A 15509-nucleotide genomic window follows, 5' to 3' on the forward strand; every position below is an offset into this window, starting at 1 on the left:
ATCCTTCTCTGCCTGTTTTTCAAGCTCCTGCTGCAGCCTCTCGAGGATGGGGGCATTCTTCAATGACAAGAGTGGGTCTCGTATCCTTGAAAGAATCTTTTCTTATCTCCAAGGCCTTGCTAAGGTGGTAATCAGCATTGGACAGCGGTGGCACACAAAGATGGTGCCGGATGCTTAGGCAAAGGGCTAGACTGATTATTTTTCATTATGCTGTATAAATATAGGCTAAACAGGTGTTTCCCATCGAATGAGATGATGATGTACTGCTGGACTTCAGGATGGAATGTGGACACACAACCCAGAATGCTTTCTAAGCCAAGTATTAGTGCTCCCAGTTTTATGTTAATTATTTTTTTGAATTTTCACCTTTGTTTTTATCTGTATGCATTTTGTTCTCATTTTACCTGTACTTATCCATATTTATTTTGTGCCTAATGTAAAAAAATGAAGCTGCAATAGTTATATTTCCACATTTATTTAACCAACAAATGTTTACTCAGGTCTGAATGTCCAATAAGTTTTACCCATTGACAGTAATATACAGTCTTCCGAAATAATTTGTAGATTAGATTAAACAGTTGCACTGCTGCAGTTATTTATTTAAGTTCTTTATGAACTCTTTATTCTTTTTATAACTCCCTTACTTGTCACTCTGCACAGCTATTGACCTAGCACACATGATTGACAGCAGTGAGAATAGTCCATAAGAAAACCTATTTTCTGTATTTTTCCATATTAAACAAATACAAACAGGAAAATAGATTGTTTTCTATCTGTATTTATCTGTAAAAATCAGTAAAACCTGAAAACTAGGAGCCCTAGATAACATTTGTGTTCATCTTCCTTGAGACGGTCTGCAGTATCCATTGCATAGCAGATATTTGTATTGACGTTTACTTTTTCACCCTTGAAAAAGTTCTCGGCCTTTTTGTGGTAAGCCTTTGGAAGATGTTTGACTAGTTGTTCCATCTCCTCTTATATTACCGATCATGCCTTGAGAGGTGGCCCACAGACGTGACTATGCACCACTATGTTGCTACTCTTAACACAAGTTTACCTGCAGCATCTTTCTTGCGGCTCTCTTTGTCTGTCAGCCTATCTCCTGAGGGAATGCACTCTTCAAGGCTGTGTCGACTACTAATAAGACTGTGGAACATGACCCCTGATATTAATCAAGGTGGCCGTATGCAGGTTTGTACTTTCTCAGTTCTAGGTGTAATTACCGTGGCCAAGACAGGCTCCTGGAAATTCCAAGCTGTGCAGTTGGTCATGCTCTTGATCAAGGGCAGGAATTGTATCGTTCTCTGGTGTATGAAATGGTTGCAGCTCCTCAGAAACAGTCTCCTCGAATGGGTTTCCTTTCCGTTAAAGGCATAGGATCTGCCTCCTGTTGTGGAGATAAAGCTAGAATCTTCCCTGCATAAAGATTTTCCTTGGCACAAAATCATATTGCTCAATGGCCGGTGTTGTGTCACTCGGCACCGAGGCTGGCATCCAGATCAATTTCAGTGGCACCTTTCGACTTTGGTATCTACTCTAGCAAAGAGAGTGGTGGCTCAACAACGCAGGTCAAAAATGTGTGGGTAGGCTTCAAGGCTCAGAGCCCTTGGCTCAAGGCGTTTCCCGAGCTTTCGGTGGCAAGTAGGCTAGTGCCTCGAAGTCAAACTCCCTCCGGAGCAGTTCTGAGTCTAGGTTCGAGGCTGTCAATTATGAAACCCAAATGTATATTAAGTGTCTTTATCTTCAGTGCAATCTGTACCCCTGGACGCATGACTGGTTGGGGCCTCCAAAGACTTTTCTTCCTTGTAATACAAATCCTCTGGGAAGAGTATTTTAGGAGTAAGATGTGGTTGACCAAGCTGAATTTGTCTGGCTTTCCCCTTCCTCGTAGGCTCCTTTAATGTCTTCTGATCCAAAGATTGGTGCTGACCCTACAAGGGTCTTGCACTGCATCTTATAATGCACCCACTGACCTTATCTGTAGCAAATAGTCTTAATGTTTGGCAGCCCAACACCTTCCACTTTCCCCCTTTGAGAGGGCTTCTCTTAAGACCTGGTGCCGAAACCCCCTGGTCCCACTCAAATTCAAAGCTTTGTCACTTGTATAAGTTGTTTAGATGCTGTAGAAGGTTACTCCAGTTTACTGTAGTTGAACGCCTGATGACTATAGCAAGACTGTCTCAAAGCATGAGAAGAAAGCCCGAACCTGAGGAAGTCAAACTTTTGTACTCTTGTCAGTTACTCGAGAGTTAACCTCATACTTGTAACAGCACCCAAACTAAATTGGCAGGAGTGTGTCAAGAATGTGAACTACCACTACAAAAGCTTCATGGCACCTCTTCCAAGTTACACCTATCTCATACAGTCAGTGTCTACAAGTGGCAATCTCTTCATCGCTGGTATGCATGCAGCACAATGCACATCCCTCTTACACACATAGCACAGCAGAACTAACTAACCTTAGTCTTGAGCAGTTCTGTCCCAGTGCATTCAGTATAGCATCTGTGATATTGGAGCAGCCTGAGGCACACAGTGACTGCAGCTTGTGACAACCACGGCATATAGTGATCAAACCATCATCTGTGATTTGCTGCAAACAAAACAAAAAAAACGGAGTGAAATGAAAAAACGGACATCTGCAGAGGCACGGTTCCAGGTCTCAATGAAACACACATGATGATAATCAAGGGTAGACACAAATACCCTCCCTTGCAAGATCCCAAGGTACACAAAATATAATATTTAAAAAGATTCCATAGTTGTCATTACTGGAGTAAAAGGTGGTGTCTTGAGTGGTATCTTATGAAAGTGCCGCTAAAATCCATTAACAGTAAATTAAGCACATTTCTCAAAGAAGTATTGCTGTATTGTTAAAAGGACTTGTGATGGCCCTCAATGGTAAATTAGTCAAGTCTGTCAAAAACAAATTGTTATCTTACTAATGGGCCCTCCAATAGCTTTCATGGGAAATAAGTGAAGATTTCTCAACCGCTTTGGGAAGTACACAGTTCTCACAGCAGTGGGGAAATCTTATGAAAAAGTTCTTATTCTTTCCTTTTCAAGAGAAATCGAACACATTATGTATGTTATTCTTCATCCATCCCTAGTTTCCTAATCTCAGCTCCTATCAGACAGTGGATGAGTCATCTGCCGGAAGGGGATGTAAGATCTGTAAGGATAAATGCCGCTCTGGTGAGTAACCGATTTATGTTAGGTGTTGGACCTGTGGTCACCAGTCCACAGGGGGTAGCCTGGCTCAGAGTAGGAAGGTCTAACCTCAAGGCAACATGTGCTAAGCTTACGTCACACCCTCACAGGAACCCAGTGACCATCCACTCAAAAATAATGACACGACACCAGGTTAGAAAAATACGGTTCACTTTTATAAAAAAATTCTTTAAGCTTTCTTGTTCTGTAAGAAACGTTATAGCTACTCACATCAGATACCTCCACCATTAACTTTTTGCATCAATAAAGATTCAACAGTACATTGTTCTCTAGATTCAAAGAATTAACCAATTAGACCACTTCTTTCAAGTTATAGCCCGTTCTTGGTGGTTTTAGGCAAGGCTCAATATGAAAACATTTTACATTAAATCAGATCCGCTAGCAACCAACAGTAGATCAGTCTGGAGGCCTGTTTTTACCACTTGCTCAGGTAGATTTGCATTAGGTGCTTACGCAGCAGGGGCCAGAATAAATCCCTAACGTTACGCTGGTATTACAGTCAGTATCATACAAAGGTTCAAAAGTCTCGTCTCGTGCTGCAATGGCCCCCAGCTTTACTTTACTTGTCCTGCCAGTTCAGGATCTCCTGACCAGCGCGACAGTTTGTCTAGGGACTTTATGGATGACTAGCCACTAGGACCTGTGGCTCCAGCTCTTGATTGCAAGTCTCTCACCAACCCTCAGATCCCCGCTTACTTGAGCCAAGAGCACCTGTGTTCCGGAACTGCCGTCTCTGGAAGCTGCAAAGAGTTCACACTTCACCGTCAGCCTTTCCGTCCTGTGTCCGCTCCCTCTCAGGCCAGGCCACTCTACCTCAGAGCCCGCGCTGAGGGGAGGACGCTCTTGCTGACGGAGTCTCTGTATTCACCTCACCCTGACATCTCACCCGGGCACTTCTGCCGTTTCCTTGCCGAACCGCGCTTCTGGGCCTGCGTGGCTGTTCAGTGGATTCAATGCGGCACCGCCTCTCTCTTCTCAGGCAGCCGGAAGATCCTCCTCCGGTCCCACTGGCAAACAGCAACTCCCTCAATACCGCTCCGCCCCCTTGTGAGAAGTGTTCCACCCCTATGGGGCCTGCGCAACAAAGAGTCACTACAATTTCAATCTTCCGCTTATTCCGCTTCCAGCTCACAGCAGCAGCAACTCCCGGGACACTTCCCTCACCGGCTCCTCTCTCACCTTTCCTCAATTGGAAGTCCCCACAACCCTTCCCTGGGTCGCCGCCAGACTCGAGGCAACTCTACCGATGGTCCCCAGCTCAGCGGACACACCGGCAAACAACAAGCCTAAAGGGGGGGGGGGGGGGGGCACACACTCCCGGTAGCGCTTCACGGCACAGGTTAGTGGGGACAGGTGGTGCAGGAGAAAGTTGTCCCGAGAAAGGGGAAGGGGGGAGAAAAAAGCTTTAAAGTTCCCTTCGTCCACTCCCTACCCTTCCGATACTTTTTCAGAATTCCTGGTCAGGTTACTTCAGCTGGATAGCGGGGCAGAACTTTTCCCCTCAGCTCAACCCACCAGCAGTCTCACAGATTCGGTTCCTCTGACCAGTGGGGACCTTATAGCCAGGGACACAGGCGTAAATAATTAGGACCAGATCTATGGGTAGAGGTATGGTGACCGCAGTAAGGAGGCAACCCTCAAAAAGAAGTCACCCCTCTGGGTGTCCTAACCCCCTAGCACCACAGCCTGCACTCCAACTGACTCTCAGATGACAAAATGGCCGTCCAGGATTTGGCCTTATATACCCTTGGTCCCTTGTGTCTAGAATCAGCCAGAAGGTGCTAGATTCCTCACATTAGTCTATGGGCCAGTCCCTGAGGTAAAGTTCACTGACAGTTGGCAGCCACCATTTTATATCACTGCGTTCACCATTTTGTGAGGGTGACTGGGCTTCAAAATGTTTTAAGGACAAGGTAACACCTAACCCCTTGGACAACATCAAAAATTTCCAGTGAACATAAAAAAATAGAAAACTTAGGAGGCAAAAAGGGAACAAAATAAATAAATAATAGGAGGGACCACCCAAAGGGCCAACAGGTCTAACACGCGTCCCCCCCAGCTGAAAGTGGGGAGAGCTACCCAACCCCTTGGGAGTTCTCATCACTAAGGCGGAAATACCTAGAGAGACCGTCTGCATTGGCGTGGTCCACTCCAGGCCGATGTTACGCCCGGAAGTCCATTCCCTGTAGGGAGATAGACCATCTCAACAGCTTGGTATTTTCTCCCTTCATTTGCATCAGCCAACGAAGGGGTCGGTGGTCGGTCTGCACCAGGAAGTGCGAGCCAAACAGGTATGGCCGCAGCTTCTTCAGAGCCCATACCACCGCAAAGGCTTCCCGCTCAATGGCACTCCACCTCTGTTCCCGGGGAAGCAGTCTCCTGGACAGGAAGACAACAGGTTGATCCAGACCATCTTCATTGAGTTGCGATAACACTGCCCCAATGCCATGTTCTGATGCGTCTGTTTGGACAATGAATTACTTGGAAAAATCAGGGGCTCTTAGGACTGGAGCCTCACACATTGCTTGTTTCAAGGTGTTAAAGGCTCGCTGACAAGCCTCCGTCCAGACTACCCGTCGGGGTTGCTTCTTGGAAGTGAGTTCAGTTAAGGGTGCCACAATTGTGCCATACCCTTTCACAAAGCGACGGTAGTAACCTGTGATGCCCAGGAAAGCTCGGACCTCAGTTTGGGTCTTGGGGGGCTCCCAGGCCATCATAACCTCAATCTTCGCCTGGAGGGGCTGCACCGTTCTCCTGCCCACCAAGTGACCTAGGTACACCACCGACCCCTGCCCGATCTGACATTTGCTGGCCTTGATTGTCAAGCCAGCCTGTTTCAGGGCCTGGAGAACAGCTTGTAGATGACACAAGTGGTCCTCCCAGCTGCTGCTGAAGACGGCAATGTCATCCAGATAAACAGCGTCGAAGGCCTCCATCCCAGAGAGGACCTCGTTCACCAGCCGCTGAAATGTGGCAGGAGCGTTCTTGAGCCCAAAGGGCATCACACAGAACTGGTACTGGCCCTTAGGCGTGGAGAAGGCTGATCTTTCCTTTGCTCCATCTGTAAGGGAGATCTGCCAGTACCCTGAGGTGAGGTCAAAGGTACTCAAGTATTGGGCAGCTCCCAGCCGGTCAATGAGTTCATCCGGCCTAGGGATCGGATGAGCATCAGTCTTGGTCACTGAATTCAGTCCCCGGTAATCCACACAGAACCTTAGTTCTGGAGTGGTGCCCGGTGGGGCAGCTTTTGGCACCAGAACTGTGGTAAATAAATAAATAATACCCTATTTTTGACTAGGCATATATCATAACAGATAGCTCAATAAATAAGAGTCAAGATTCGAGGTAGTAGGAGTTTCTGCAGGTTTATTACAGCATAAGGACAGGATCAGGACAACCTGCATAGGAACAGAATGGCAGGGCTAGAGTGGCCCGGCAGCTGCCGGGGCTGGGTCTGGGATGAGCGCGCTAACTTTTAATAACAATACACGGGCATATATACATAGCGCGAACACATAGCATTACATTGCAGTAGGCGTAGCAGTGGGTGGAGCAGAAGGTGTGACGCGTAGCAGTCGCGAAAGATAACAGTAAAAGTAGGTGTAACTGGGCGTATACATAGACATGTGGTGCAGACGTAACAGAATATGTCATGAATGGGGCGGAAACATTGGAGGGGGCTACCTAAGGAGCCGGGACCTCTAACCTGGTGGTGCGCGTAAACTGGCAATGACGTATCACTAGGAGAAGCTGGGGGCTATGAACTCTGTGCTAGGAGCAGAGACTAAAGTCTGGAGGGTCGGAGCGACATGTACCTAAACCCTATCTAGTATCTGATGTTTAGGGAACATGTTGATATAAACTAGAAGTCATGAGGGGAAAAGCTAACTTGACTCTAAGACTGGACCATGCATTATTCTACATGTAGTGCGTGATGAAGAATATTAAATGACCAGTAAATACAGTATTTCTCTAACATGGAGACGTGAAGGCTAGACAATGACGGAAACTATTGATGCAGTTCAGTAGCTTAGGAATGCAGAGAAGGAGGACTAAACTGATAGCTGGAATCATAACATACTCTTGGCAGACTCAGAGGCAGAGCCAGGCTGCACCGGGCACTGTGAGGCAGGAAGCAAGTGAAAGGTCGAGGATACAGGTGGGGGCTGTATCGCTCCTCAACGAGGCTTCAGGAGACAGGAGCTGAATCTAGTGTCCGGGCCCTGTTGAGGCCTGGAAACGGGGACTTTATAATGAAATAACGTGCACACTGGGGAACGTGGCAACGTAGCTTTACATAGGCCTGATATTCGTAGTATTCACGAGGACTGGAAACTGGCATACTAGAGGTGGACACAACTATAATTGCGTCATTAATCGGACATGGGGAATAACATATGCATATTGGTCATGCACACATAACATATGATGGATGAGGCGTAGGGACACAGAACATGGCAAAATTTACTTTTCCACATTCCCTCCTTGTCACTACGTTTCCATCAGGAAACATCAATATTCATGATACCATCTATCATTTCATATAGTATCATTTGCTCGTCTCGAATTGTCTTGGAACGGGATTTAGAACGGGGCTTGGGACTAGGAATACAAGAGGTAGCACAAATGCCGCAAATCGCAGGGCCACATTGTATACAGAGGCAGCAGCTTAATATGATCGCTACTGCAATACCTAGAAAGGACAGGACTTTCCATCCCCAGGCGGAAATTATATTCCAGAACCAACCGGACCATGTCCAGGTGCCTGGATTTTGGTGTAACAGATGGGCAATTTTATGAAGTCTGGTTATAGCTGAATAAACAGACGGCGCGTTATTTGGAATGAAAATGCAACAACTGGATCCGATGACTCTACAGGCCCCGCCCCTATCAGCCAGTATGACGTCAAGGACGAGACGATTCTGTAAAACGACAATTCTCATAAAGGATTGCTCTTCGGTTAAGTTACCTAGAGCGGAGGCAGTCTCATCTACTACTGCTTCAAGGGTTCTTGTTAACCTACGGATTAGCTTACTGTTTACAACTGTACCTAAATAAGGGAACACACCTTTATCAATATCAATGAATTGTTCTGCAGCGGTTTCAGTATAATCGACAATCGGGAGGTTTCTCTTGTGTCTAGTATGTACTAGATGTGTGTTTCTATGATAGTCAGGTGGGGCTAGAAAAACTGGTGGTAGTAGGAAGGCAATGTAACAGGTTCCCTCCCAATCGAGGGGCAGATGAACATATGCAGTTTGACCACAAACAAAATAAGAATGACGTGAAGCTTTGAAAATAGATTTCCCACTGTCACTATACTGGATAATAGTAGTACAATCACTATGTCCTACGTGTACAGAACCATGACTACGGACACATAATTCGCCTTTGACTGGTAGTACTGAAATAGCAGGTGTGTCTGGAGTAGTATCAGACTGGACATTCAGGACCATGAAATTCGACGAATAATTACCTAAATTATACACTTCATTTTCTAGATCTAAACCTGTTTTGTGGGGGAAACCTTGCTTGTCTGGGAAACATGTACTGTTAAGAAAAGACATATCTGTTGAGGAGGACGTTAACGTGGACCATGCTCCACACGAACCATTATGTGAGAATGGATAAGGAAAGAGTGGCAGAACTCCCTTCGGGGTCTGGAAAGGGGGGAGTCGACCACACACCCAACAATTAGTGGCATTGCTGGTCTGGTGTGAGTAATGTAACATACGGATAAATGAATTGTTACGCATAGCGAGGCGGTAAGCATATTCGTGAGGAGGCAGATCACTAAACGTGTGCTCTCCTGTAACATTAGCAGACTTATTTACATGAGAAACTGAAAAATACAGGAAAAATGCATAGCTGATGCAAGAAATCATAATGCTGATGAATAATATGAAGCTTAGAAAAATGATACATTGAATTGAACTTTGACTAACTCTCTCACTATGGGGGTCTATTTTATACATGTCAGAAACAGCCTAACCGTTTCACCTAGGGGAGGACTTATACAATCAAACTGACTGACTTATTTTACTAGACCGGAGCTTTAACTTATACTCCTGCTGCGGAGTTTTCTCTAACAGGGAAGGGGTTGTGTCAATGTCTTTTGCGGGACAGTCCTTAGGAACAATATTTCGGCAGTCCTTAAAATCCTGGGAATCCTTGGAAATGTTTTTAGAAACGGGTTTTAATCCATTGAAAAGTTTTACATGAGAAAGATGTATCCATCCTTTTCGGCCTTCCAACTTCACGGCTGTACGGGTGGTGAGGAGGACCTGACGGGGCTCCTTCCAACGAGGTTCCAGCGGACTTGATCTGTCAAAATTTCGGATCATCACCAGCGAACCTGGAACGATTTCATGCGGTGCCACCTCGGTATTGTCTGGAAATGCGGCAGCAACCTGTGAACGACATGAGTTGAGGGCAGACATCAAGGAAGCTAGGTAATCTGTCAGCATATTACATGAAACATCAGTAATACTTCGGGGTCTAGGAGTACCCCACATGTTAGGGGGGCGGCCGAAAACGACCTCATACGGGGACAGACCTGATCTGGAATGTGCGACCATGCGCATATAAAATAAAGCGACTGGCAGAGCTACTAGCCAGTCCACACCTTTTTCTTTGCATACCTTGGCAATGCGGATTTTCAGAGTTTGATTATGTCTCTCGACTAGACCGGCTGCTTCAGGATGGCGTACACAATGGAACTTCCACTGGTACCCTAACAAAAGGGAAACGTGCTTCATGAGTTCAGATGAGAATGGCTGACCGTTATCAGAATATACGACTCTAGGGAGTCCATATCTAGGGAAGAATTCACGAACCAACTGCTTGGCAGTGGTCGCGGCTGTGTAATCTGGGACTGGATATGCTTCTGTCCATCTGGACAAAGCGCATACAACTACAAGGACATACTTGAAACCTCGACATCGCTCCATCTGAATATAATCCATCTGGAGGACCTCAAAAGGGTGGTCAGGAGGCTGGAAACCACCTTGTTCCACCGGGACACTTTTACCTGGATTAAACTGGCAACATATCATACAGGTACGGACTTTCTGCTTGGCTGCAGCTCGTAAATGCTTGTTGAACCAAATGTTCTGGATACTGTCTAGCATAGCTTTTTCTCCTAAATGTGCTGGACTATGTGCGGTATTAATGATGACTTGAACCATAGAGTCGGGGAGAAACCATGTGGCTCTACCCTTTGTTAACCATCCTTGATCTGTCTGGACCCCTCCTTGTTCGGACCATTTCTTGATTTCATCGGGAGTAGCATGTAACTGGATATCTATGACATCTTGAGTAGGGTCCTTAATTGTCATACATGTAGTCGGATCTGGAGTGTGTGTCAGGTTAACTGGAATGTCTGGAGTCTGTGCTGTAAGCTTGGCTGTGCGATCTGCTAGATCATTGCCTTGAGAAATAATGTCAGTAACTTTCGTATGTGCTTTGCATTTCATGATAGCAATGGATGTCGGTAAATGTATGGCATCTAACAGAGCTTGAATAAGGAGACCATGCTGAATCTTGGTTCCATGAGAAGTCATGAAACCTCTCTCCTGCCAGAGCACTCCGAAGTCGTGTACAACTCCAAATGCGTAACGTGAATCTGTGTAAACATTAACTTTCAGGTTCTTGGCGTGTATACAGGCTTGTGTCAGAGCAACTAGCTCTGCTGCTTGAGCGGACAGGGTATCAATACGGTGTGTTTCAATAACTTCAGTGTCAGTAGTCACTGCATATGCGGCGACTAGTTCTCCTGTACTAGTTCTCATACATGAACCATCCACATAAAGTGTCAGGTCAGGATCTAGTAACGGAATATCTGTCAGGTCTTGTCTTGGCTTTGTCGTAATGTTAACTACTTCCACGCAGTCATGTGGGTCAGGATTTGAATTAACTGATGGTAACAGTGTAGCAGGATTCAGGATATTGCAGCGTCTAATTTCTATGTGTGGCTGAAACAGTGTCAATTCATAACCTGTTAAACGTGCAATTGTCAAGTGCTGTGTTTGTGTTCGGTTTAAAAGAACTTCTACGGAGTGTGGAACTTGTACTGTCAGGGAGTGTCCTAAAACTATGGAATCACTTTGTCTGATAGCTAGTGCTGTGGCTGCAACTGACTTGAGGCACGCAGGCAACGCCTGGGCGACTGGATCTAATGTGCTCGAAAAATAAGCACAGGGCTTGTATTGACCTGCTTGATCTTGTGTGAGAACAGATAATGCTGTACCTTCACGTTCTGTGACGAAAAGTGTAAAAGGCTTACTGTAGTTCGGTGTAGCTAGAACTGGAGCTTGGCATAAAGCTGTCTTTAACTCATTGAAACTAAGTGTATGTTCAGATGTCCAAGGGAGGACAGTCGATACGGCTGCCTCCTGTGTCGTTAACTGTATCAGTGGCTTGGCTAGAAATGCATACTGGGGAATCCATTGTCTGCAATAAGAAGTAAGGCCGATAAAAGCACGTACCTCCTTCTGGGTTCTGGGCTGGGGAAGACTCGCTATCAACTGGATACGGTCGGGTGTCAACTGCCTACCCCTCTTGGACAGTAAGTGTCCTAAGTATACCACTTGCTGGACACAGAATTGAAGCTTCGAAGGGGACACCTTGTGCCCCATCTCGGCTAGGAAATACAGAACTGTCAGTGATGCCCGCTCGCAATCACGTTCAGAACGGGCTGTGATCAGTAGATCATCGACATACTGGAGCAGGGCAGTGTCAGTTGGCATGTGAATATTGTCTAGTTGTCTCTTCAGTGCTTGACTGTAAATACTAGGGCTTTCTGTGAAACCTTGAGGAGCGCGTGTGAACATATAGCTCCTTCCATTTAAACAAAATCCGAAAAGAAACTGGCTGTCTGGATGAATGGGAACACTAAAAAATGCATTCTTGAGGTCTATGACAGTGAAGAACATGGCTTCGGGATCAATAGCAGTTAACAGGGAGGAAATATCTGGGACAACTGGGTATTGAGGAATAATACATTTGTTAAGCTCTCGTAAATCAATCACTAATCGATATACTGGGGGTGCATTTGGATCAGTGCGTTTCATGACTGGAATGATCGGAGAATTACATACATTGGAGTCAGTTTCTACAACTACTCCTTGAGCGATGAGCTCGTCTATAATTTTGGATAAGGCTGCTACAGCCTCGGGTGGCAATCTATACTGCCTGATTCGTGGTAACACTACACCTGGTTTGAGAGTCACACGATGGGGTGTGATTTGCATGTAACCTACATCAGTTGGACCTTGCGCCCACAGATGCTGCGGAACTTTAGACAGTCTTGAATCAAAATCTCGTAATACATAGTGACCCTTAAAGTCACGTAGGAACAGTCGTATTCCCTCTGGGGAACAGCATATGACTGCACCCAGCTCTTTCAGTGTCTTAATGCCTAATAGATTTTCTGGACATGACTTAGTAAGTAACAGATCAGTAGTGCGGGACAATGGGCCTACTTCTAAAGTAACTGGCTTAGATATCTCGTTAACGATAGGTTTTCCTGAAAATCCAAGGGAAACATTTCTTGAGCCTGAGAGCGGAGCCCCTGGAACTTCGGCATGACTAATTGTGGTCCTACTTGCCCCTGTATCAATCAGAAACTTTCTGTCTTTCCCTAATACTTGACTGTGAACATAGGGACCTTCTTGATCTACAGGTATCTCGATGAGAGGCAAGCCTACCTCCCTCTCTAGGCTGTTTCATGAATATGGCTGGTACTCTGGATACTCAGACTGTGCATACTGGTACATCTGTGATGTAACATGCTGTGTTGCAGCAATAGGCTGCGGTACTGTAACTGTCTGTTGTGCATTCTGTGGCTGAGGAATCTGTGAAACTTGTTCTTGTCTAGGCGGACGTGGTCTTTCTTTAGTCTTACCAGTAGCTATGTTGTGTTTCAGAACTGCACACTCATTTATAAAATGACCTGGCTGTTTACAATAATTGCAGTTCCCTTTAACGGGAGCTGCAGGATGACTGGCTTGATTCGGACCCCTCTTCTGACTGTCTTGAGGAACAGATTGTGCAACTAGCACTTTCATTTTCGTATCTTTCATACGTTTTCTTTCGTGTTCTTGCTCTTCCCTGATTCTATTCTGGTGATACTGAAGCATCTGGAGCATCTGGGACGGAGTATTAGCTTGCCAGGTGCTTTCGACTTTCAAAACTCGATTTTTAATTTGTGGACTTGAATTCTCGACTAATTTAGTAACGAAAAGGTGAGGGTATGACTCACTACTTGTCTTGAGGCCACTGTTAATACTGAAACATTTTTCAAACCTAGAATAAAAATCACTAATATCTTCATCTTGTTTCTGTTTACAGGCTGAGATTGCATCCCAGTCTTCTTTTCTCGTTGTTAATAATCTGGGTAAAACTTGAATTAATAATTCTGGTAATTCTTTACATTTATCTCCAAGACCGGTACCTGGTACCCGTGCCTTGTCTTCAGCTTCTAGAGCTGTCCAATCGATCTTTTTCTCTCCCACCTCCCATTCTTTTTCCTTTAGCTTTTCATACACCCCTGCGGGTAGCAGAACTTTTAACATTTTAATGATATCTGGGTATGTGTATTCTCCCATACGGAGCATGTCTTTTAATTCTCGATGGAACCCTGCTGGATCTTTGTCATGACAGGGAATTAATTTCTTCATTTCAAGGAGTTCCATCTTTGCGATTGGAGTGTATACAAACACTCGCTGCATTTCGCCACCCGTTCCTCTAACTGGGTGGACTTCTCGTAACGGATTCTGTCTGTCTATGTAGAATGGTTTACTTTCTGGGGGTGAGACATGAACAAAATGCGGGTTCAAGAACGTTCTATATTTGTGACGTTGTTCTAGAATGACACTAATTAAATCGGTACCTAGACCTCTCCATTTATACTGGAGTAACTCGTTCAGGATATCGTGTAACGGACCTGGATCAGAGTGCTGACCCTCATACAGAGTAATGAGGTGCTGGATCATATACATACCCACCAGTCGCTGCTCGGCTGGGGGCAATTTCAGAAACATTTGTGCCACTATTTCGTCTGGAAAAGTGGTAGAATCAGTAATCCATCAGACTGCTGATCGAACTAGTTCTTGTTCATGCATAGTACTTAATTCACTGTAACCGATTCGTGATCTCAGAATATGATCGGTAGCTTGAAATACTTGTTCTAGGGAACCTTGTTCTGGTACTGAATGATGGAAAATAGACTTGGGTTCTAGACGTAAATGGCGATCTGGAAATCTAGATTTTCCTACATACGCTATTCTAGCAGAATTCTCGTCGTCTTCCTCTTCAGGATCAGAGGTACTTTCTTTCTCGCTTACTTGTGCTGCTTTACGCTGTTCGTGTATCTTTATTATTTCTTTACGGATTTTCTTGTACATACTTTCCATGGCACCGACGGTCTTGTGTTTACCCTCGGCTATATTATCACTCCACCTTGTCAGGATTCTCATTTCGGCAGAATCTTTAGACGGGTAATCTTGTTCCCTTATTAGACAATTAATTAGAAACTTTAATATCATGAGCTGGATCTCGGCTTTCCTTTGAGACATGGCTTCGTGAATACTTTCTGGATCATCCCCTGTACGGATGAAACGATATATTCTGTCTAGATCTTCTTTCATATTCGGTAAGGTGACTAGATACTCGGCCACCTTTCTTACACGGAACGAATATAAAACCATATTATCCTCGCCTGGGACTGGATCATAGACACATTCGGCAAGGGATTTTCTTATTTCTGCTACAGTCTGATGTCTAGGCGTACGCTGTGACGCTTGTGCATGTAATTCGGCTAACGTTAAACGCTTGTGTGGCGGCGGGGTTTGAGGAGGACCTCCTCCTGCGGCCCCTAAACTAGAATCATCGACGGACATTCTTCGTGGCGGAGCGGGAAGTTGAAATGCTGGCTGGACCGGGGGTACCGTAGCAGGTACTCCGGTGTCTGGAAGAGCGGGAAGTGCCTGGTTTACAGGGACTGGCGGAGCGCGAACAGGATTTGCATATTCTGGGACTGTGTCGTCCAAATAGGACGAAATAAAAATATCAGCTGCGGTCTGTTTGTGACGTAGCTTGGTCGGAACTAATGGTGGCGGGAAATTACTGGATGCCTCTGGGGTTGCTTTTGGCGAGCCCTCGGCAAGAAGAGGATACATACCCTTAATAAGGGCATGCCTCTGTCTGTCTGACTGTTCGGCTTTGACTTGTTCACCTATCTCGATTAATTCTCTTTCTTGGGCTCGTTCTTGGGATTCTCT

At 45.5% G+C, this 15509-nt stretch overlaps 1 protein-coding gene across 2 annotated transcripts in view; it reads right to left on the reverse strand.

Annotated features, from left to right (window-relative positions):
* Positions 1-15509, reverse strand: part of FBXL20 (F-box and leucine rich repeat protein 20) — a 604101-nt gene that overhangs the window by 150330 nt on the left and 438262 nt on the right. For both annotated transcript variants that reach the window (XM_078645644.1, XM_078645643.1), the window contains exon 10: positions 2460-2590. In XM_078645644.1, coding sequence (XP_078501770.1) covers positions 2460-2590 — 131 coding nt within the window. The remainder of the gene's footprint in view (positions 1-2459; positions 2591-15509) is intronic.

Source organism: Lissotriton helveticus, chromosome 5_1, assembly GCF_964261635.1.
Source record: "Lissotriton helveticus chromosome 5_1, aLisHel1.1, whole genome shotgun sequence".
Lineage (NCBI taxonomy): Eukaryota > Metazoa > Chordata > Amphibia > Caudata > Salamandridae > Lissotriton > Lissotriton helveticus.